Source organism: Stegodyphus dumicola, chromosome 1 (assembly GCF_044657685.1).
Source record: "Stegodyphus dumicola isolate Sdum_Otavi_A_Nest chromosome 1, ASM4465768v1".
NCBI lineage: Eukaryota > Metazoa > Arthropoda > Arachnida > Araneae > Eresidae > Stegodyphus > Stegodyphus dumicola.
Genome location: NC_140768.1, coordinates 59,163,711 through 59,190,374, shown reverse-complemented (window position 1 = coordinate 59,190,374; position 26,664 = coordinate 59,163,711). Strand labels below are relative to the sequence as shown.

The following is a 26,664-nucleotide window of genomic DNA, read 5'->3' as shown; positions in this document are numbered from 1 at the left end:
ATTTGCTAAACGCTTGATAGGTATGCAGGTTAAAATAGGAAAATAAAAAAAAAACGTTCTTGATAATCATATTCATCTACGCTAATTAATAAATATGCCTTTCAAAATAATGCTTAATTCCCTTTTATGGTCGCTGTAGCTATAGAAAGACTACATTATTCCTGTAAAAGAGACAACATAATCTTATTAGATATTACGTATTTTTACCATACATTTTAATGCAAAATCTAAAAGAAATACATTCTAAATTCTTATATCTTTAGATATTTAGAAACTAAAAGTTAAAACTCTGCATGAAGGGAAAACTGTAAAAAATGCATTCTAAGCATTATGTAAAAAAGGTTATTATTAAAGGTTTAATGCGCTGTTAAAACATTTTATCCTAAATCATTTCATTGGCAGTAAACGAGTATGGCTTTGTTAATATTATTTTCTTAACTCTTAAAGTATTGCTTTTTAAAAACACTATTAAATATTAAATAACTTGAGATGATTATAGATAGAAATAAAAAACGTCTTTCGAAGTTAATATTGTTTTAGGAATTTTCTATCTATTTCCTTTAAAATAGTAAAAATGTATTCAACATCTCCACCAAGATCATAGAAAAATGTATTAAATTAATATTAATATATTGGAGAATTAACGATATTATTTTTGCAACTGAAAGAATTTTTTAAACCAGGTTTGGCCAAAGTTATTATGATAATAAAATATAAAAGTTGCAGATTGGTGGTTTTAAAAGGTTTCTGCTTCATTCTTTTCAAATTGCTATAAAATGTAGGTAATTTATGCACCTTGTTGGAAGCACATTCAGTGTGTCTTATTTAATGATACGAATATTAAATACTGAATCAAAATACAATTTCGGAAGTTTTCACATTATCTGAATATTATTAAATTATCTGAATTATTAAATATCATTTGAAATACTAAACTGAATGCATTCAATATATTGATACATTTTATTTGTGAGATAATAATGCAAGCTTAATGTTAAATTTTCCTGAGCTGCGTCAGTTAGAAAGTCAATAGGTATGGTGTTAAATCTAGAGGAAAGAACAAAAAATAACCTTGTACTCATGCAGCTTCTTTTCCATTAATAGATCAAATAATAAGAGTATTAAGATTTATGCCTATTCAAGGAAACGAACGGAGGGTTTTGAGTTGCTTCCAGTTGAAAGTAGAATACCTTTACTGAAATCCAACGAGATATAGTTTTATTATAATTTAAGAAAACGTTTTCGATATCTCGAAATAATCAAGACACCTATAGAACTGGATGCCTTCGTAGATGACATTTTAAGGAAAGCTGGCTTTTATCCACGTTACACATGGGGAAAACAACGAAACATAACCATGCAACAAACTGAGGATTCCATCCCAGGTCGAACTACATGTGCTCAATGATTTTACCGCTCGGCCGCTAGTGGGTCCGAAGTTGCAATTTCACGTGTATTAGTCTTTAAAAAATGCGATTTTAATTTTTACAAGAAATTGTTAATTTATTGATTAAAATACAGTACTTACGTATTAACGTAACCAACTTGGTAGAAGTCTCTAAATTTTCAGAATGTGCCAAACTCTGTCCACCACGCTCATAACCGGCAACCTTTCTCATAAGAATCTTTCAGTCAAGGAATGCTGCCATTTTTGTACGCGTTCCTTTTTATTATATTACATTTCAAATCTTTTTAGAAATAAATCGTGTTAACGTTTGCGTTCAGCTTTTAAAATATGAGCTTGTAGTAGAATTTGCCAGTAATAGAAGAAACGGCTGTAAAATTTCATCAGGAATACATAATTTCGCTCAAATATTTCTAAACGGAACAACGATAAAATGCGTTTTCTAGATAACCGCTGTTGCAGAGGCTTGCACGATACCTACTTTCAACAATTTTTTATGTTTTTTAAGCAAAAACATATCACTGTGAATTTGGGGACAAGAATAGAGCAAAAAAAAATTCAGGAATATTTAAATTAGAGTGCGAGTGTTTTATTTTTTAATTTGTTAAGTAATCTTTATTTAAAAAATTAAAAATTGTATTTTAAGTTGCTAAACTATATTTTCTTTTTATGTATTGATAGTGTTTACAGACTTATGATAAACATCGAGAATTTGGGAATATTTCTAAAAAATAAGAGCGCAACCGACTTGCAACCGATAAGTAATTTCTACTTTTTGGTCTGTAAAAATTAACAATTTGCACCACGGTGATAGTTTAATACGTAAGGACCGAAATACTTTTAATTTAATTTTCATTCTCGTATACAATACGAAAACTGAATAATAACTGAGAATATTCGAATGAAAAGATTCTTTAAAATAAAGGAATTTTCAACGAAACTTAAACCTGCAAAAAATCACACGTGCGTTTAGTCTCCTTTTTTAAGAGTCATCACAAAACAAATATTTACAGTTTAGATCTAATAAAAGGGATGAACGTGTAACTGACTAAAAACACAAGTTTATAGATAATTTTTAAATTTTAGGATAATTTTCAATAAACAAAAACTAGTCAGGAAGAAAGAAAATACGTATCTTTCGAATATTATTTATTAATAATGATAAAGTAAAATTATTTATAAAATAGAAGTAACAGACGTGATTTTACTTTTAAATAATAACAAAAGTTTTACCCAGAAAACAAGTCTCAGCATATAATCTATTAATATATTTTTTGACATCGCGAAACACGAAAATTATAATTAGGCATCTATAATTTTAAATGATTCATTTTATTGCGCTGATAAGCAATGTGCTGTTACAATTTAAGTGATAAAAACAAGTATTCACTGTTTAGATCTAATAAAAAGCGTCAACGTGTAACTGATGTATAACATAGGTTTAATAATTTTTTATTCTTCGGCTTTATTTTCAGTAAACAAAAGCTTGTAACGAAGAAACAAAATACGTGTATTTCGAATATTATTTAATAATAATGATGAAGTATAATTATTTAGAACATAACTGGTGATTTTTACAATATTAACATGATTTTAGTTTCAAATAAATAACGACACGTTTAATGACAAAAAATAAGTTTTACACAGAAATCACGTCTCAGTTAGCTTATATATATTTAACATTTTGTTTGCCATCCCAAAACATGAAATTATAATTTTAAAAAGTAGACATCTATGGTTTTAAATGGTTCATTTTTAATACTGATAAGCAGCGTTTTGTTACAATTTGGGTGATAAAATAAACATTTTTTGCCTTTGGGAAAAACAACATCTTATGTGCAGTGTCCGTTTATTTTTGTAGGAAAAAGTAACATTCATGTCTTGAAAACAAAACGCTCTCTTTTATAAGTTAGAAAACTTTGAGTATAGCAAAGCCGAATTCTCAGACAATCATAATAATTTTGATTGTATAATGAATTATCTTAAGATCTTCCAAAAGAGTTGGTGTGTTTACTTTGGTAAAATCAATTCCATTTACTACATCAATCAAAAACCCTGCTATGTTTTCTAATACAATATATTATTCTTTGGAAAGCTAAGAAGAAAATCGTAACTATTCTAAAAATTAAGCTATATTTTCATAACTATAATTTTATTATTATGTAATAAACCACATAATAGATTTAAAATATAAAGCGATTTTTACACGTTATTAGCTTGATTTTAAATACTTCCTTAACACACGACATTTACGCTAGCAAATGGTTTCTTTAACTGAATCGGCTAATGCATGTTTATTGGAGAAGTTAAACAGCAATAATCAGCGTAATGATTGTAAATTTTGCAGGAATTAGATTTTTCAATCTTCAGTTGCCTAAATTCAAATCCCTGTTGTTTCTTGACTGATTCTTGTTGTTTTACTTCTCCAATAATCGCCGTTTGGAGTGTTATTTTAAGCCAAATTAATGTCTCTTGTCTATAAACCATTATAAATACAACTTGTATTTCATAACAATATTATTGTTATTAAAACACTGAGAAACCGAGAGTGGCCCACCAGCGGCCGAGCGGTAAAGACGCTGAACACTGGTAGTTCGGTCCAAGGTTCGAATCCCGTGAACGGGCTGGCTGCATGTACGTTTTCGTGGTTTTCCCCATGTGTAACGTGTATAGGAGCCAGTTTCCCTTAGAAAGTCCTCCACGAAGGCATCCCTCCCTTTAGGCAGATAGCCCTTGTGTGCTCTGCCATAATTAAATAATCCCTAATCCCTAATCCGAGAAACCGAGAAAGATACTACATTTCTATTACAGAAACTGAGATTAAAAGCTTAGGTTTAAGAAACAGTATTATGTTAATTAATATTTGAAAAAAGGAAAGTCTTCTGTTTATTTATTGTATGAACAAAAACAAATATGCAATGTTAATTGTATGCAAGAGTTTCCTGAGGAAACCCATTGCACAGAATTTCCATTCGTTTTAATTTCATGCGGCAATGTCCACACCAACAACTTCGAACCCTTGCAACTTCAAATCACCTTTCCTAAAAATTAATTTGAATAATTTATATATGCGTAACATACTGATATATCAGTGTTCCAGTTCTCTAAAAGGCTTTTGCATGTGATCCTTAACGTCTAATTCGTACGCATGTTACTTAGCCCTATTTTATTATGTTACATTATAAGAAGATGATAACAAAAGTTAATATAGTCTAAAAATATGTATATATAGAGTAAAGCATTGTACAGAATATATGTATAACAATTAATATGTACGTTTTTAAGTCTTTTTTTTTCATGAAAACACGATGAATAGTCTTAGCATCCGAGGTATTGAGTTATGAAATGGTAAAAGGATTTCAAGTTCAATTACTAAATAATGAGTTGGGAGATAATTTTGAGGTTTTTGAAGAACTAAAAGTAAGTTAATGAAAAAGGCTATTCTCTGAAAATGGATATCTTGAAACATGAAAAGTTTGTTGAATCGTGGTTAATTAATTTATAACTTATTTCATTCATGTCTTATGCTACTCACCTATTCGAACTTTATATTAGGAGTACCAAATAAGTTTCGTAAAAAAGTGATAATCATGGTAACCAGAGTAAACTCATAGATCAAGAAATCCTTTACTCTCGTACAAATTTATTACATTATTAGCCTAAACCCTTTCTCAGGATGCAATTTCAAAGATCGTAAACAATAGTAAATTAAAGGAAAAAACCACTTAAATTTATAGCATTATTTTACTTTCCTGTCACGCACGTTTTCATATACATTCTGCGGAAAAAAATATTTAATTTGTAACTAGCAATATACAACATCATTAAATCAGTCTCTTAAAGGGTTTAAAATAAATTAATGCATTAATAGACTATTTAACAAACATATTGTAACACACAACAATATTATAATAAGATTAACTCATTAAATCTTGCAACTGAAAACAAGTTTTAAAATTCAAAATTCCGTACTTGCTTCAGACAATCCTGAAGTATGATAGTTTTTGATTTAGTATGGACTTATGATTTAGTATGGATTTGTCATATAGAATATGTTTCGAATTGAAACATATCATAAGAATATATCACAAGGCTTTGCAATATTTTATAATCTCATACCAAAAGAATAAATTTCATGCAAGAAATTAATTTAAAAGTGAAACTTACATTTATATATTTCTTGTAACGCGTAATTAAGTAAGTAGATCTTCAAGTACCTATGAGCTACAAATCTTGCACCAAAAATCTTAATGCACAGAAAAAACTAAACATTATTCAATTTAGGAATATTTTTCACTAACTCATTAAACTAATTTGATTAGCAAGAAATGCAAAAATAACTTTCATTATTATTCAAAATGTTTAATATTTTCACTTCAAACTAATATAAAACTTGTTAGAATGTAAGTAAATGTCTAAACTACTACTATTATTATTATTCCCAATCCCTTTTGCCATTGTCAAAAATGCAAGTAGATTGTCAAAATCACTTAGTCGGCTGTATAAAGATTTTCTGATATAAGACACTATAAATGACACGTTAAAACTCATTACAAATATCAATAGCTTTTTCTTTAAAAATAGTCTGACATTCAATTGATATAATCATATATAATAGAGTCTGCAGAACAGCTATTTATTATTTCCATTTAAAAATCACTTTTTATTTAAATAAAACAAAATAAAAAGGCAGTTAATGTTCAGAGCAATCAGTACCAGATATCATGAACCAAGTTTTTAAAGAAAACTATTTCATAGGTTCGTAAAATCAGAATATTTCATAAAGGAATAGGTTACTTCAGAAATCGCTTAAAACATTTTGTTTAAATTAATATAAATTTAATCTGTGTAATTTTTATTGTGCAAATGTTAACTATTTCTTCAGACATCAAATTAAACCTCGAAATTGTTTTGTCTTAAATTGAGCGATTCATAGTGTAGAGAAACATTTAAAAATTCACTTTTCTTTTGTTCCTCTGAATAATAATCTTAGTACAAATAAATGAAACTTTCTTGCAAATAAAACTATATATTAACAGTCATTAATTTACCCTTTATATATTATTCATACATTTTTGTTACTTGTGCTTTATACAGATGTCAGGTACAAATAAAATTTGATAATTTTTAAAAGCATGAAGACTTGAACGATCATTGAATGTCAATTGCCTAAAAAACACTACTTGTGGCTCTTACCTGTACGATGGAAAAGTAAAATTTTAATATGCATAAAGGCGGAAACTTAAAAACAATGTAACACATTTCCTTTTAAATATAGTATTTAATAATGCAATTAAGCATTTTTAAAATCAGGTTGAATCTGCTACTATGAATAATAATTTGAGTACAAATAAATGAAATGTCTCTGCAAATAAAATTATATATCTATGCATATATTAAAATTTACCCGTAGCATTATATATTATTCAGACGTTTTTGAAACGTTGAATTTGCTTCGTATTAACGGCAGGTAGTATTAAAATTTGCCAAGTTGCAAACGCTTGAACAAATGTCACTGCCCGGCAAGTACCCACTTGTGGCTCCCACCTGACGCGGTAGAAAAGTATTACGCAACCGATGGATATGCAAGAAAACTTACCCACTTTAACCACAGCTGGGAGCGCCGACACGTGTAAAACCAGAGCAAGCACGATAAGGAAGAAAGTCCAACCCGGGTGCTCAATCATTTCTGATACTCCAATCCTTGGGATATCATAAAACTTCGCAGCACTCTCCACTGTTAGGTAGGGCCGCGGGAAGTCTCCATGACTGTGGACATGACTGCTCGGGCGTCATGCCACCGTGTTCGTCTGTTTCCATGACTACAGCGTTTGCTGATCAACCTCTCTTGGTGTTCGGAAAGATGATAGCGCCTCTATCGGCGGAGATGGACGTCTTTGTTGTAGGATCTTCTACTAAGGACTCCTAGAGGAAGGGGAGGAATGTCATCCTGGTTTCTTCAGTGAACTGTTCCTTGGCTCAAATTAAGAATGCTGCCTTGCAAAAACGCTTTCAACGTTCGTTAAATAGACTTCAGAAACATGTGAGCTTAAGATCGATAAGTATATGGCGGAAATTATTTGCAAACATAAAGCAATAAATAGCTGAGCAAAGGAGGTAACCGATACCTATTTTCCTGACAACACAAATTGGTTATACTCTTTGCTTTCGAATTTAAAACAAATTTTAAGAACATAAAGGATAAGTCAACCTAAACTTTCCCACACATTTCAATTTTTCAATTGTTCTGCTAAACGTTGGGTACATGAAGGTCTATTACAAGAAAATAAGTGTCATTACATAAGCTCCAGATATATGCATCAATTATCGTAATGAAAATAATTCGTAACATTAATTTCAAAGTAAAAACAGAAATGTGTGTTAAGGTGAATTTTCCTAAACTTGAGATCCCCTAATTTTTATGAATAATATACGAAGGTTATGTCTTTTCTTCATTCAGTAGAAATGCTGTATTACAAAATATGATTTTATCCTCATAATATACAAGCTTCAAACACGGGTATATTAATTGGTACTAAATGCTACTAAATTATTTTTTATTCTAATTTCGATACATTTTAAAACAATATTTCACATACAGTATGTTCAATATGTTCAGTATGTTCAAAAATATTAATGTAATTTAAACGATTTTCGGTCTACAAGCCTAGTTTAAAAATTATAGCTTGATTTATTATCAAGTACTTAATTATTTTTTTAATTGTCAATGTCTTTTTCTTTTCATTTAATTTTCAATGCCTTTTTCTTTTCTTATTTTTTGAATTTTCTTTGTGTTTTTTTTTCCTTGTTTGCTGCAATTTAACTTTATATTTTTGAGTATGCTTTTTTTTTTTTTTTTACTTTGCCTTTTAAATCTCTTTTGCTGTGTTTATCCCATGATTGTCTGTAATTGTAATTTCCATTAACACTATAAGGTATTTCTCCCGCGTTCTTAGCATGCCTTCGTAGTGTAGCAGTCTGCACGCTGAGCGCGTACTCCAGAAATCCGTGGATCGATTTCCGGGGAGGGCGTTGCTTATTTTTTATCACTCCTCCATTAAAAATAAACTAATGTATCTACAACTCGAATAATAATAAAAAAAACTGTGATGGCTATTTTACTAGAAATTAACGTACCATTTAATAAATCTTCTCCATTTAAAAAACCATCGAACATGTCTGAATTAGCGAGCTTAGTTGGTTTTATGTAACAACCATTAATATAATATAAGCATCATTATTTTGAGAGAGAAAATACGAGCAGAGATGTAGATAGCATTATTAGTTAATAGATAGATTAATATAAGATAGATAGTTTTACATATATATAAATATACGAAAACTTCGTTTCCATGCGTTAATGGAAGTTGGTTGGTTTGAAAAATAATCTGTCTTCCTTTCTTCTTCTGACTACTTTCGGCTCGAGTTATTGTGACAATTTGAAGTTGAAGTAGCTGTAGGATCTAAGTGGCATAAATTTTACGGTGGTAAGTTCTTCGTTAATTATCTCTGCTGAAAAACCCTATTTTTAAATTAAAAATTTTCTATCTGATGATAAAGCATGTAATTTTCATTAAGTTGTAGAGGCATTAGGTATTTTTTTGGAACAGGAGAGATGAAAAATGAGCAACGCCCTCGCAGTGAATCGAACCACGGCCTCTGGAATACGCGCTCAGTGTGCAGACTACTACACCACGAAGGCACGCTAAGAAGGCGGGAGAAATACCTTATAGAGTCACTTTATTTTCCCTTAGGATGTTTCGGATTTTCCTGATTAGCTTTTGCAAGATGCGTTTAGATAAGCTGTACTACTGAAAGATGATGTTGTTATGTATTAATTGTTATTATTTTCAAGCTTTAAGTTTTTTCTTACTTAATTCAGTTTTGATTAGAAATTGAATTTATTAACTTTTGCTTTAGTTTGTTTAAAGTTGGTTGTAAGTTTAAACTGTAACTTTTGCAAGCTTTAAATTTAGGTTTGGTTGCTTTAAATGTTTGAAATTGTTTAATTTTAATTTGAGTTTAGGGATTCAAGTTGTACTTGGGTTTTGTACTTGTTTGCTTTTGACCCTTAAGGTTGTTTAACTTTTAACTTTAATTATTTTAAAGCCTTGTTGCTGCACTTTTGATGTGTAAATTTATTTTTAAATTTTATTTGAGGTAACTTATTTTTTACCCCTCTTTCTATTGTACGAGTAGTTATCGAATTCATATTTTCTGACTGGTGATAAGGTCTATCAATTGTAAATGAAACTCAATCTGGTTAATGAGTGTGTATACTTAATTTCTTTTGAAGAAACAATTTATATGGTGTTGACATTCTAGTGAACTTAATTGTTAAATAATGGTTTTATTTTGAATGTACTAAATTTGTTTATGGTGTTGAAAACTATTCACTGGGGCTGAATTTTTTTTCCTTCCAAAACTGTCGGCTTGGAATTCGTTCTCAGAATCCTTTATCTAAGGATTTGCTGCACCTCCGAATTTCTTTTGCCAAGCGTTTCACCACATGTGCTGATGACTTGACCATCTGGACTACTTGGCATATTCGAGACCCTGGTTGCTCTGGTCTCTCTAGCGTAGAGATGTTCTGCCGGGAGTTTGTTTATGGGAGTAAATTTTCGTCGGTTAGGATGCTTGCCATGGTAGAGTTGCACACCGAGACGGGGCTAGTGCTTTCCCCCCTCCCATCAGCAGAGAGGAGGTTGACCCAATGTTGAACTGCGTCGTTCGAAAAATTCTTGTAGTCGGAAAACCCTTCCCGTGAAGATTTCTCTGTTCATTTTTTTGGGGTTGCCGTGCGTGGCTTTCTTCCGATCATCATACTTCGCCAATTATTTCAAGATCTCGCTAGGTACAAAAGTTGCTGCGCAGTTGGTACGACGGAGACGGCGAAAAGAAATTTCGGATAGACTTTATTTATTTTTATTTTTTTATTATTTTTTTTTACGGAGAGCTGCGAAGCAAAAAAAAAGGATGACACTTCTACGGTACGGCTTGGAGGGCAGCAGCTTCGGAGACGGGGATGTGACGAACGTTTAAAAAACCTGCACTGAAGAAAGGCGTACTGATACAACATTTCTTGCTTATTTCCTGACTCAAGAATGGCCTGTGGATTTGGGAAGTCCGATGTCCTACCGGTTGAAAGCGGCAGAAAAGAGGGAAGCCTGGCCTCCGAAACAGTTGCCTTTGACTAATTTTATCTCATACTTTCTTTTTTTCTTACAGATGAATTTCCCGACGTATAGTACTTATTCCCTGCTACGTGGTTGTTATCCTATCTTTGTTTTGCACCTGTACCAAGTATCCAAATTTTGTATGATGTGGCCCATCCGTGAACTGTGAAATTGTATATATGTAAAGAAGGTGTGTTTTTACAAATTATTTTTCTCCGTTGTTTCCTCATATATTTAGATGACCAGTCACCACTAATTTAAAATGTAACTTGTATCCTTAAACGTGTCACCTTCAATAAACGTTGGTTTAATTTTACTTACTATTATTGTACTTAATTTTATTTAAATTTCTACACTGGACCAATATACTCGATTTTACTGGGTCTAATTTGCTATTCTTTTAGAACGCTCCTTGTTTGATTATATATTGTCTGGTTATAATGATATATGTTAACTTAGATTACTCTTACTAGAAAATGTTTACTTATCTTTGCACATATTCACACATTTTCCAGATACTTATCGGCATAAACATGAATTTTCAGTTACACATTCATGATGTTTAGTAGTACCTATTGTAAATGACTTATGTTATAGTGTTCTATACTTTATATAGCACAATGATAAGTTGCTTGAGTTAACTGTCAATTTGGATTAATTTTTAAAAAAACGGCATAAAGAATGGAGAAAGCGCAGTAGTAAATTTTTTTGTTGTTGTTTCATTCATGTTTTATCGTTGCATTTGCGCAGACGTATTTAGAGTTAAGGAATCTGTACATATATTCCATAGAGAAAGGATTTCCTGTTCTCTTCCCATAGAGTTGTCATTCACGTTACATTACACTTAGGAAATTCACAATGTCTGTCAAACGTAAACCCAAAAATAATTATTATTAATAAATATATCTAACATGCTAGAAAAACTGATATTGCCGAAGTAAGTTTAAAAATTAATTAATTAATTTTCGACTTATTATATATTTTTCTCTTCACTTGTAGAATCATTAGGTTCATTTCGGAGCACGAAACGCGAAACTTCAGCCGTTCTCTTGTTTCGAGATCTGAACCTTTCTAGCCGCTTGTGCTTTTAATTACGCCACAAAGGTACGCAATGAGGAGGAAGAAAATCTCTTGCATATTTAAGAAAGTTGTTACTTGCGTTTTTTTTTTTTTTTTTTTTTTTTTTGTTGTTGTTGTTGTTGTTGTTTTGTTTTGTTTTCATGTGTTCGGATTTATAAAGTAAAATTTTAATCTGTTTATTCAATTTAAGTACTTCAAAAAATTCGGTTATTTTGAAGCTGAACATTTCGACACTTGCTTCTTTATTTTTAAGACCATATTGAAACCTTGCAGAGTTTTCATTAAAAAAGTGGCCTTCATTATTTATACTAAAAATGGCTAATTTATTAACGGTAATATTTTTATCTCTTTTTTAAAGCAACACAAGTAATAAATCTCAGTGCGAAACAAAACACGTTTAAAATATCCGTTCCGAATTATAAGTATTGGGGACTTAAAACATAGCCTACTTATGAAACTTTTAAAAACTAAAATTTAATTATCTTTGTTCAACAAAATTAAATATAGTGATAGAAGGCTGAGTAAATTTTGTGTCTTACCCTTATACATTTAGGTTGATAACCTACCTGTATAATTTATAAAGGCTTCGAAAATTACACGCTTTTGTAAATACATACAATATATTGGTAACAGTATACCCAAGAACCATGTGTTTAGTGAGTTGATTAAGTAAACCTGTGTCAAAAGTCTGCTCGCGTTTCCATTTGTATTTCGTTTCATATATCTTAATTACCGTTTGTTACATATGACTAAATTGCTATGGCAGTAGGTAAATAAATACGTAGTCTCAGCTACGTGATGGTTTATTATTCTGATAGTACATTGTAGAGACATTAGGTTTATTTCGGAAGCAGGAGATATGAAAAAAATGCAAGGCCTTCACCGGGAATAGAACCACGGATCTCTGGAATACGCGCCCAGCGTGCAGACCACCAGACCACGAAGGCATGCCAAGAAGCCGGGAGAAATACCTTATAACATAATCTAAAAATCCTTTATTGAGTAGAAATCTAAGAATTAAGACTGCAAGTTTTTCCATTTATTTAATAATCTGAAACGATATCTCCCGAGAAAGAAAATATCTGGAAATGCTACTGCTTATACTGCAGTTTGCGATGAAGGAGAAAATCCTTATTCGGCTCTTGATCGATGAAGTTGACGTTTAATTTTTCTTAGTGACCTTGGAGCAAATTAAGTAAATCTAGACGAGAAATTAAACATACATGCCATCATTATTTATCACTTTGGTTTTACTGGAATTAATTTTGTTCATGTCGCAAAGAGGTATGATGGATTTTGACACTGTGGCATAAATTCGATTGTATATATTCAAAACGCTTTCATATAAGTTTTTAATTATATATTTTGTTATTTTAATAAGATTTAGCGGTAATTACTTAGACGATAGGGAAAAACCGTGCCTTTTTGTTTCTATCAAATGTCAATATAGTTCAACAGTTTAGATTCTAGAAGTTCCGAATTTTTTTAATACGGGACATAAAAATTCAATTATCTCCTCGCCGGGATTCGAATCACGAATCTTTCAGTTATTATCTGGAAGTGTTAACGAAATAACACGTAGGAGATTGCAATACATGAATACGTTCTCTCTCATTAGGACAAATTGGAAAGGGCATGAAATCTTGTAAACTAAATCCAGGTGTTTACGAAATATTGTCAATCACATTTTAGTTCGGGCGCCACTCTGGAGATCATGAATCCACGAAATGTGAAAAATCAATTGTTTGGCTGCTAGGATTGGAACAAACTGATGTTCGTGCTAATCACTCACACCAAAAACATACTCCCGAGGGAATTTAATAATTCGTTGAAACATTATAAACGAACTTCATTGCTAACTAATGATATGCTGTTTATTACATAACATATTTTTATTGAAGCCTGAAAACAGGTCTACGGAAATATATGGTGTAATAATCTTCCATTAAGAGAAAGTCTATCAACTAAACATTCGCCAATTTAGCGTATGAAAATTACAAATTATTCTGAATTTTATTTGTTTATTTATGATTGAAATTTCATAGCCAGTTTTGGATTGATAACAGGATTAAAAATAATCCAGCTAGGCCAAATTTTGAAACTCATTAAGTCAAGCCGCGAGATATTTTTGCAGTAAAATAGATTCAATTTGAAAGCTACATTTATGGTCAATGAATTTCATTTGAGAAGAAAATTGTGTTTATATATTTTCACGAATACCTTTTTCTTCCTAAACTGTCACTTTTATATTATCTATTTGAAATCAGAAGAATTTTCGTAGGAAACATGCTGACATTTACATGCATTCAGGAAACATATCTATTTACTTCTATTTTTGATATTTGTAACATATTTTTTTTTATTTTCGTTTCTCATATAGTTCAAAGCTCATATATCATTTTGAAAGAATAAAACAAGTATATAAATGTTTTACGAGACTATAAAGCTAAGTAGTCATTGAGATGATTTTAAAGTTCATCTCCGAGATTTAGACAACGATTAATCGTTAAATTATTTCCCATATTTCAAAACGAACGTATGAAACTTACAATATGTTATGTTTTAGGTATTCAATTAAAATTATAATACTGAAGTTACTAATTTCTTCAAAGTGAAAGTGAAGTACGTAGTGTATTGTGAGAAAACACCACGTGAAAGAAGCACCCAAAAAATTTATGTTAAACTGCTACATAAAAATACCTTACGTTTCTGAAAATTAAAAATCTTATATATAAATATTAATGCATTATTTTTTATGAATCAAAATAATACGTGCATGAATAAGCTGCGGCTCGTTTCTAAATATTAATGAAGCAAATGCGGCTATTAAAACTAAAGCCGATAATATTAGTTCTGTAGCAGGCAAGTGTAACGGAGCATTCAGTTAGCCATAGCTGCCGAAGGCCTCCTCTCGATTTCAAGAGCTCTATGCGCATACGTATTATCTAGTCTCCAGTCTGCTGAAAGTGGACAACGGTAAATGTGACCAAGTCAACAACGAAAGTCTGTTAAAATATTTTTCTGAAAAACATAAAATGCGGTTTAGTTTACAAGTTCATATTTAGTTTACTTAAAGACAAAAATTTAAAATAATGAAACAAAGTGCTGATTCAACAACGGAACGTTATAATAATAATGTAACGGGTTTTGTAACAGTATTATTATCACGTTTTACAGAAGACGATTTAAAGCAGAGAAATCTAATCCGATCTCACCGCGAATTCGCTACAATCAAAAACAGTACTAAGTAAACAACTGAATTGAGATGTTTTCCTCCCGCTTTTATAAGCTTTTAATCAGCACGAGAACATTTTGGTATTTTCTCTATTTTTCCGGATAGCAAAATTGTACAATTACGAGATATCTATTTATTAAAATGTTAAACGTGCGTGCTTCTGTGTTTTAATTTTTCCTGCGTAGCTTTCTCTTCAAATAAATCTCGTGCTGCATTGTACGGGAATATCAAACAATTTTAATTCCAAATTCTACTAAAAATAGCTAAATAAACACAAAAACGTTAGCAATACATTTTTTTTTTGTCCTTCACATAAACATGATTAAATGAAGACGAATTGTTTGATGTCACTGCTAAGTGATATTGCTACTAACTTAGATCCGCGAGATAACATTCCCTTAATTTAAACAGTATGATACTGCTACGATCTCTCAATTTTAGTCTGGTAGCCTTGGCCATTGTGATTATGAGTCAGACAGGTAAAACTAGAATATCTTGAATATGAGTATAAGAATGAAGTCATTGCTTTCCCCTGTAATTGAATTCCAGTTATATACTTTGTATTCATTGAGAGTGTTTTATAATATGGCAAAGTTGTTTTCTGTACGGATTTCATTTTATTAGCAAAATATCTCTTTTCCCAACCTAAACTTCTGTCAATAAGCGCTAAATGAAAGATTGTGTATCGTAGTTGTGATGTTTACTGATTTTAAAATCTATAAAAAAAGTCAAATCAGCAATACTCTTCCTGTTTCGAAATCAAGCGTTTACAGTATTTTGCGTTACATGCTTCGTATCTGTGTTATCACGGAAAAATTAAAAGTTTATTTTACTATGCATTTTACGAAATAATAATAGAATTATATTATTTTCTTTCATATTTTAATGTCAGTTACCGCACCATCCTGAAAAATTATCTGAGATCAAATAATTGAATTTATTTTCCTTTAAAATGCTAGAAACATATTTATATTTCATTGATACAGGAAAAATTCTGCAAGAATATATTTTATGCAGTTGAAATGGATCAATAAAGAGAAGACCATGGTGGCCAACTAGTTCGCATAGGGCATAAGGTATTTTCTCCCTCCTTTCTGCTTTTAGCATGCTTTCGTGGTGTAACGATAGGACGCGCAGCTCGTCAAATGCATTTTGCTTCAATCAATATTTTGGAACACAACCAAAATACTGATTGCTTTAAATCATTTGCAATATTATGTTACTTTGTCAATAACTTTGTAAGTAGGCTAACAATGAGACCAAATGTACGATTTCTTGCGTCAGAAATTACATTTTGTCTGTAGTTTTCCATAAAAAAAATTATATACTTGAATTTCAGTGCGGGTTTGGATGAGATTATGATTATGACAAATAATGTAATGGCTTTATACTTAAGTAAAGGTATGACTGCAGGGAAGACTTTCTAAGAGAAAATGACTTACATTAAGTTACACGTGAGGAAGTTACACAAAAATTACATTCAAGTTACACAAAAATGCCCATGATAAATTTTGGTAAATGATAAATTAATGAAAATGATAAAATAAAATACTGATAAAAATAATAATATGATGAATTTTAATATAATAGGAGCGAATGAAAACATTGAAATAAATTAATTTCAACGTAATATCAATAAATGAATATTAAAATATAGCGCTTTGTAATATGCTGACGTTTATTACCAATAATCCATTACCTCTTTGTTTTAGGGGTTTACGGGAAACAAGAACTAAATTTTCATATATTTTCAATTGTTTACCGGAAATGAGCAAGCGTACAATTAAGAATTATACAGTAGGAATGCATTAAAAATGTTTATATGTATTTTAAATTATGTATTCTTACTTGTACATATCAGTTTAGTACAAGTCCTATTTACGTACAAAAAAGACGCCTGTAAAGCTGTGGTTTTGGCAATTATACTGTTACCGCAGGAAAATCTGACAAAGAACTGATCTTGAAGCACAGGAAATAATAATGCAATAAAACTTGGCTGAATGAACATTGAAGAGATGAAATTGTATCACTAATGCCGAAACTAATCTGGTCTACTTACTTCATAATTAGTTTATTTCTTTGTTTCAACCTTGAGTGATAAATAAATATTTCAAAAGAAAAACTTGTTATCTGAATACATTATATGCAAAATAGTTAAATGTATCATTCCCCGTCAGGACGTGCATTTTTCTTATTTATATTCATGTATGGAATATGCGAGAATTTAATATTTTTTAAAACCAAATACTCAGGTAGCAAACTCTAAAAGTGATGCATTTTGATTTCACGAAATTATTTAATTATTAAAAAATATCAGTGATGATCTAACTTTTCATCAATCAAGCGGGGAAATCTATTTGTAGTCCCTTCCTTGTCTTTTTGCTGATAGTCCGTAATAGAATTCCCGACGCTGGGATATATAGTGTCTTATAGGTTGCAAGGTATTTTCACCTTCCTTCCAGCACGCCTTTCATGGTGTAACAGTACCGCACGCGGTGCGTATTCGAAAGGTCCATGTTGGAGGTCAATGCATATTTTTCGCATCTCCTGCTTCAAAATAACCTAATGACTCTACAAGGTAATCAATTCTTCAGGCGTATTTATTGCATCTAGTTTAAATACATATTTGTGTATTTAATCTAGATGCAATTGATAATAATATCAAACGCACCTGAAGTATTTATAACCTTCATTCGTAACCTTTGCTAATTTTATATGTAAGATATTTTCTTTAAGTCAATAATAGAAACAAAAATAAAAAAAATTATTAATAAAATTTAATTATAATAAAACAAAAAAATAATTCAACAAATTATCTTCTCCATGCAGATACCTGAAAGAAAATAAAAGGAGCCAAACTTTTAAGCTTAATTGATGAATAAACGGGTTCTTCTCTTATTCTGCCTTTAATGGAATAACTTTTAATTTATACTAAATGAAATTACACGAGTGTCAAGAATTTTACCTTTTTTATCCCTAGTCACATAACTGGACTTTAATTCAACCGTCTATATTATTAAATGCCTCGAAAACATGTCTATATCATTTTAGTAAACGAATTTGACTTCTTAGGCAAAATACAAAAATCTTGCAAAATGAGAAAAGTATTTGTTGTAACTTCGTGGGCAAGCAATCTACCGAATAAATGCGAAGCTAATCTTTAAACACATCATTATTTTCTTCTTCCTAGCAAATGTTTATAATTAAGTAACATTACACTAAATTCTATTTTTTTATCCATTAGCACTACAGTTTAATATTTGGTGTTGAATATCGAAATTTTGTGACCTATACCTTGCATTATTAGAAAATTAGTTATTGAAACAACAGCCTAATAGTAACCGTATAATATAAAAGTTTTAGAGAAATTAAATGTAAATCAACATATGATGGTTAGTTTGCAAATTTTTATATTTCTTAAAAATTTGAAATTATTTTAAACTTTTGAACCAATAATGCTAAAATTTTCAAGATTTAAAAATCTAATTTGAAGGGTCCCATTACAGTTCCCTCTCCTCTAAAAATTCTTATATATATATATAAGATTATTTAAAATTATATATATATTTTAAATAATCTTATATATATATATAAGAATTTTTAGAGACAAATTATATATATATATTCTTATATATATATATAATTTGTCTCGTTGACCTTTTCTTGTTTAATTTGAAGTATTCATTCATAACATGATCTTATTTGCACTTATGAGATTATATTAAATCGTTTCATATTAATTACCGCCTTTTAGAATTTTAAATAGCAGTCATCCTTAAAACAATTTCTATATCTTAGTTCAAATGTTTATTTTCAATATAGTCACTGTTATTGCTAAATATCAAAATGAATTAATTTCTGTCCCTTTTATTAACAATATTAATTAATTAATTAATAATTAATTGATTAATTGTTCATAATCTCTATTTTATAAAATATGCAATAGATTATGATAAAAGATTACTATTATAATGTCTTTAAAGCATCATGTTCTAAATCATCGTTTATACTAAACTGTTTATAAATGCACGAAGACACCTGCAGTAAAATCTATTCCAATAGCCAATTCTGCGAGTTGTCATAAAGTACCTGCATATCCCTTATCAATCAAGAACGTTAACGCGTACTCAGTTTGACTTCATAGGGCTACTAGTAAAACGTCATTTGCAGTCCAACTGATCTTAGGACATTCATAATTCGAGTATAATTCAAACCATGCTGTCACTAAACTGGATCCAGGTCTGATTGATCTCAGTGACATTAATGATCGGTTCACTGTTCCACTCATTTCCTTGTATAATGACATTTCATTGGAGATCGCATTCCAGATGTTCGAATTCAGAGCTCTTTGCCGGTACTTTGAATTGGACCGATATGCAATGATCTAAGAACATTATCAATGAAACAAGCTAAGCTGAAGGTAGTATATCTTAGCATTGTTTAACGTAAAGCCATTATTCGAAGCACCTGATGCAGCAGAATTCTCCTACAATTCAAGATTTAAATTGCTGTAAAATATATAAAACGTTTTATTGTATTAAAAAGATTCATTTTAAACTAATGAGAAGCTCCATGATGTTATTTTTTGTCAGATAAGTCTTCAATATAAGCATGAAATTGCTGACAGTTTGTTTGGTGTTCCACCAAGTCATTCATTAGTGAGATTGTCATGTTAGGGTTCATCCTTATATAACAACTGATCATTTAATTCGTGACCTCGGTTTTCATTACGAAATTTAAATTATTTAATTTAAACTTATGAACATATGCTCAGTCGTCAGTCGTCAAGTTAGTCTTATAGTTGCTGGTGAAATTTTTTTTCGTGCATTATATTTCAGTTTGCCTATATTATTATTTAAATAACAAATAGTTGCTTCTAAATGTGTAAATAAATTTTTTAGCAATTAAATAATTAAAATTTTAATTTTAATACGTTAATAATTTTTGTTTGCATTTAATGTTTTTCCTTTGCATTTTCGGATGTAGGAGATTCATAAAGTGGCAAAAACAAAGATGCTGCTAAACAATAAGAATATGTTTATGAAATTCTCAAATATTTACGATTTACGAGACTTTTATACAATTTCAAACGAAACATATTACTTCTTTGACAAGTAAATTTTGATTTTCACATATTAAGAAAGCTTATTTCGCATTTTACTTAAAGTAGTAGATGCACAATGTGAGAAATAAAGATTTATCCCCTTAGACTTTGAAATATATTTTTGAAGTTTTGGTTTAGTTTATTATGACGAAGTAATCTAGGACTATTTGCCTAAGGAAAGGGATACCTTCGCGGAGGACTTTCTAATCGGAACCGGCTAGTATACACGTTAGATATGAGAAAAACTACGAAGACGCCCATGCAGCCAGCCCTTTCGCCTGGATTTGAACCCAGGTCGTAACTACCAGTGTTTAATGATTTTACCGCTTGGCCGCTGGTGGGCTGAATTAAGACATGTAGTTAAAATTTTCTGCGTCTATCACATTGCAAATTTAACTCTAGTCATATAACTTAACTTATTCGAGAATAGACAGGTTAATATAATAATTATACGAACGTTAATAATATACGAACTCACAGGTTTACATTTTCTACTGATCTGTTTCGGATGGGAGGAACGCTTACGCTAGCTATTTTGCTTACTATTCCTAGTTTCTCAGTTTACTAATTTTATCTCCGACTTTATAAGATGTTTGATAAGATTTTGTAAGTTATCTGTAATCGCTTCTTTGAATCATGAAAATATCTTTTTAAAATACAATAAGTATTTAAAAAATACTTATTATATTTTAAAATGATTATATTATAAAAAATATCTATTGTATTTAAATAATTTTTATATGTTGAATGGTAAATATATCTTCCCTTTATACTGTTCTGCCTTTGTAGCATGAGTGTGCCGTACTCCTGAAAAGTACGGCGATTTCATGAAACATCGTACCTAAAACATTTGGAAGGTGTATCTCAAAATTGCATCTAAAATAGTTTGAAAATTTCTTAAAAATTAAAATTAAATCGTAAGTACACTTTTATTTTTACCTACTATTGATTTTCATACTTATAACATTCATTGTGTTTTAATTTGTAATAAACAACATCCAGGTAAACACTTACAGAGAGATAGTGTATTTTGTAAACATACTTTCTCTAAGTTGGTATCGGTAATAGTGTTACATAAAGTGGTCACGAAATATTAAACTAGCTACGCCAATGCAAAGATAAGACGGACGCCATTTTTTGACATATTGAGTATAAAATGATTATGCACAGAAAGACAATGCACAAAAAGACAATTTGACTACTCGAAGTCGCCGAACATACGGGCAATTGGCAGGCAGAAAGCAAAGCCCTTCCCCATAGAATGTGGCACTGGCATTTAGCGAGCTACTTTTTAGTAGACCGCCCTGTACTTTTTAGTCATTGCATCCTGAACCTTATTGACTTCAAATCATTTAATAACCTTAATAAAGTTTACGAACATTAAAAACTTATGTTTACTGAAATCAAAGTGCTCTCTTTCCATCTGATATGGTGAAATTGTAAGGTCTTATTATTATACCTGTTAACACTTTTAAGCTAATTCCTTTGTTGAAAATTTGCTTTCTAAAAGGTACGTAAAATAAAGCATATTATAAATCCTAGCCGGTCCATGGAGTTATTAGTTTCATAATATATCAATGCACATTTCACATGCGTTTTCGTGATGAGGTACGCTTTTGGCATAGGAAATATCATCACGTGCGTATCATTACATCTGGCGTTACATTTTATGTTCATTGCGATTCTTCACTCCAAGCAATTTTCTTGACGTAATTAATCTAATAGCGAACTCTCAACACGTAATATATCGAGCATACAAGCATGAGATATTTACGTTAGTTGCTACATTATTCCGGTGTCCGCCTATAACATCGCGGCAAAAACATCGCGGACGAAAACGTCGCGGAGAAAACAACGCAAGGCGAAAACGTCGTGCTACGAAACATCGTAAGATAAAATATCGCAAAGAGAAAACGTCGCAGTCCTAAAACATCGTGGTACAAAACATTGACGTCGAAAATAAAGCGGTTCAAAAACTTCGCAGTTTAAAAACAGTGTCATCGAAAATATCGTGGCAAAAAATAAAGTATCTACAAATTATCGCATGACAATACTATTGCAGACATGCTTTTTTCAAGTTTTAATAACTGTAAATGGATATTTCCATAATGATTTGTGAGCGCAAGATGTAAAGAAGGATAATTTTGACTTTCACGTTTTTTTAATAACTAATAATTTTTTGCTGAAAAAGTAAGAAGGCATAGAAAATTAAATGCAACTTACAGATTATACTTTTCATGAAAAATTACTAGTAAAAACTTTATAAAAATGGTTTATTAACGGCCTTTGTTAGTTAACTATATCGGTGTAAAATTGTATTAATTGCTATAAGTTGAATTAATTTTCTATGCTTAAGTTTCCTTCTTATTTTCTCAGCAAAAATTTATTAGCTAATAAAACATATGAAGTAAAAATTATCCTTCTTTCCATCTTGCGCCACAAATCATTATGGGAATATCCATTTACAGTTATTAAACCTTGAAAATATATGTCTGCGATGTTATTGTTATGCGATGATTTGTAGATACTTTATTTTTTAACCACGATATTTTCGACAGCGATGTTTTTAAAATGCGAAGTTTTTGTACCACTTTATTTTCGACGACGATGTGTTGTACCACGATGCTTTAGAACTGCAATGTTTTTTCCTACGTTGTTTTGTAGCACGACGTTTTCGCCTTGCGTTGTTTTCTCCGCGACGTTTTCGTACGCGATGTTTTTGCCGCGATGTTTTCGGCTGTAAACCATTATCCCTGAAGTTCACAGCAAATATATATATAATAGTGAAGATTTTGAAATTTAAAGAAAATCATATGCTGATTCTCCACAACGGGATACTGAGCGTCTTTTATATATAATTTGCAATACATTATTTCCCTATTATTAATTTTTTAATTTACGTATTTAATTTACGTAATTTACGTATGGCTTTCCGTATGTATTGTCAGATTTCCGTATGTATCACTAATAAATGTATGTATATCTCCATAATATATTGTCTAATTACGTATACAAGGGATTTACAGAATTGATGAACATGCGATGACTAAGTTACTACACTCATTATCATTATATATTTAATCATTTGGTGACAACCCAGGTATTAGACAAGATTATAATAGCATGTCATCTATACATATTTGACTGTCAGATAGCTGAAATTATCATCTGTTACTTTCAGCGCGAATTATAGCAGAAATTCTGAGAAGGGAAATGATAAGAGAAAGACCATGGGAAAGGACCTTCTTCAAGTTATTCACTGCAGTAGTTTAATTCGTTATTTTTATATGTAGTGCTCTGAAACGAAGCTACAGTAATTTTGTATTTCAGGGATGATTAGCTAAAAAGAATTAGAAAATAATATTGTTGGAAATACTGATTAATTCTAAATAATCAATGCTAATTCAAATTTCGTAAATGAACGAAAAAACATTTTTTCCCAATCTACAAATATTATTTTGAAGAAACGTTCAGCTTTATTGCAGAAATTTGACTCTAAGAAAACACACACATAATTTGTTTGCAATAAGTACTTACATTTTCCAAACATTTTGCTTACAGCAAATAGATGTACAAGAATATACAGAAATATATCAACGGAAAATACGTAATCAGTAACCTTTAATTAATAGAATAAATTCCTTGATCAGATTCTAAGATCCGATCTGATCTGATCCTTGATCTGATATCTAAGATTAAAAATATTAATCTCAGATAATATATATATCCGTCACTTTCGTGACTCAAACTTCGGGCTGTAAATAAACTTACTAACAAACAAATCCCATCACATCGTAAACCGGCAAAGCATAAGTACAGATTAATTGAAGAAAACTGTCAAACTGTGAATTTCACATGAATTTTTAGAAACACATTAAAAAAAACTGCCATAAAGTTCCTTAAAATTGATTAATTAGTTATTTTATGTTTTGAATCTTTATTATCATTTTTTCCTTTTATTTTCTCGCCAGAATGCAAATTTAGTTAGCGTGCATTTAAGATGAGGCTTATAGATTGTAAGTATTTCGAGGCCAAGTTGCTAGGTTGCTAGATAAGATAAGATTCGCAATCTTCGGGCTTGCATTATAATTTTCCAATAGTTGAATATCCATGCTGCTTAAGTTTTGAACGAACTTTGCGTTAGTAACTAGTAGCCTTCGGCTACTAGTTTATTTCAATTTGTAGTTTACATATGAGCTTACTACGCCACGTTTATATATAAGCTTGCATATAAGTTACCACGCCAAAAGTGTTTGGTTGAGTCGTAAGCTCAAAGTGTGCCTTATTTTTTTGTTTAGTTTTAAATAAAAGGTCTTTTACCCCCTTCTCAAGTTTTTTTATTCTTTACTTAAAATTTAACGATAATTCACTTGACGATTACCGGGAGTTTGGTGGCTTTCGATGACTGCAAAATACACCAGATTCGATAAGACATTATTAATACGTCGCTATACGAAATCCTTAAAATTTAATGTGCTAGATTTTTGCAACGGGATTCTGGTATGTAAAGGCACGAAAGCGAAGTTTTTGCATAAAAGGAAATGAAAGTAAAGACGTCTTTGCAACGGTCAAAGAGTGGAATTTCGTGAATATTTGAGTGTCTGAAAAACGACATAATGCAACGTGTTTGCAACATTATGCCATGCGCGACGAGATTGCTACGTCATTACGATTTCATAGTGCTACTGGGGTGTAAATTAAGAAGTAAAAAAGATGCTCATGATAGTGTCTTCTATTTATTAACATATTATCATAATTATAAACTTTATTAAAGAATGTGAAATATAGTATTAATAATGCTGTGGTTTAATTATTATTTTGTAATTATGCTGAAGTTTATAATTATGCTGTATTTTCAAACTATATTTCTTTGTTCAAATTGCACTTTGAATGCTAAGATGTAGAGTACTGAATATAGTATCAGCGAGAACAGGAAAATGATGATACAACTATACCGTTGCATTGTAGATGTAAAAGGCTCCCAGTTTGAAGTATCATAAAATGCATCATATGTCTGACAATGAGAATGCGTCGATTGTGTTTTAATTTACATGAAGCCTTTAACGGGCTTTTGTATTTAAATTGACGAAAATCAGCGAAATGTGTGTTATTGTTTTCACTGTAATATAGTTTTTAATGGCGAATTCTCTACGTGAAATGTGGAGTTTATCTCAAAGAGCTCTTATTTACATGGATTCTTTAGACCATTAACGGGGTCTCGAAGTTAATATAATTCAATGTCTTGAAATGGATGTGACAATACGTTTGCTAATAACATATTAATATAATCGAACACGGAAGATGTGAAAAGGGTGTTTGTGACAAAAGTCAAATTTTACAAGCAAAGAAAAACTTATCCCATTCCTCAGAAAATATCAAGTTAAAAAAAATTATGAGGTCTATATAACTAGGATCCATGCAATTTAGCGTTCCGGAAATTTTTTCTGTCATTTTTATGAGCAATGCGATAGTTTTTTTATTACTGCTATAAAATTTAAATTGTATCACAGAGTCCAATTTTGCATCTTCCGAATCACTTAACAGGTAGACTAAAAGCTTAAATATTCTTCAGTAAGGAGGGATAAATAATGTATTTTATAAATCCCTCTAAAAATTTCGTGGTTAATCATTCTAAATCCTGAAGACAGCGAAAACTCTAAGATAGTGTCTAGAGGAACGAAAAAGGACAAAATGGGAAAATAAAACCCTGTTTTAGCTAAGCCACTTAAGTACAGGAAATATGTAGTCGAAGATTTAAGGAGTTTTTTTTTTTTTTTTTTTTTTTTAATTTGGTAACTAAATGTAAAAATTTGAAGAGTGGCGTGGAGATGTGCTCAGGATTGTAGTTAGAGAACTAGAGAAGCATTTTTACAGCAACAGAATTTGCAACAAATGAAATCTCTGAATAAATATGTTTTCGAATCAAGTAATAAAATGCTAAAAACAATTAACAGCGATACTGAGTTGGAATTTTTACCGTACAGTTTATTGGATTAATTAAAAGGAAACCTTGTTTAAAGATATTCGTCAAAGTAATAAAATATCCTAAAATTCGGGAATAAAAATATCTTAAAATTTATGCAGTGCGGAGATGCATGATTTTCCGTATCATGCCGTTTTTCATATTGATTAATACATACTATTATATGAATGACTTATAGAGAAACTTATCAAGTTCGCATAAATAAGCTAAACTAACATGATATTTATAGTATCGTTCAGGAGCTTCGGCAGAATTTTAGAGAAACGTAACTGAATACATACTGCATAACTGAGAATCCCTGCACGTATTTTTTATTTTCTATGCGAAAAAGAGAAGAGGAAATAAAATTATTGCTTGTAAGACCTAAGTTACGAAATGTTATTCATTTAAAAGTGCAAACTCTAAAATTTCTTCAAATCTTTCTTTTAATAGCAAGTTAACTTTCATGAATTTTCTCTGTCTTGAATGCCAACTAAAGGAATCTCCATATAATTTTCTTTACCCGATGAAGAATAGAATGATTGCTATTAAAAATTATTTAAGATCTTCGAGATCAATATTTTCATATCTTAAAACAAACTTAATGAAAAAATTTCGGGAATTTCCTCAGAACAATTGATTTAAAAAAAAGATGTTAGTTTGACTTAATATATTAAAATTAATAATTAATCACATATTTAT

At 30.5% G+C, this 26,664-nt stretch overlaps 1 protein-coding gene across 6 annotated transcripts in view; it reads right to left on the bottom strand.

Moving 5' to 3' along the window:
• The window catches only part of LOC118187950 (glutamate receptor ionotropic, kainate 2-like), a 588,918-nt gene extending 581,686 nt beyond the window's left edge, over positions 1–7,232 (bottom strand). For all 6 annotated transcript variants that reach the window (XM_085815148.1, XM_085815167.1, XM_035358255.2 and 3 more), the window contains exon 1: positions 7,005–7,232. In XM_085815148.1, the coding sequence (XP_085671274.1) occupies positions 7,005–7,092 (88 nt within the window). In that variant the 5' untranslated portion in view covers positions 7,093–7,232. The remainder of the gene's footprint in view (positions 1–7,004) is intronic.
• Positions 7,233–26,664: the final 19,432 nt, after the last annotated feature.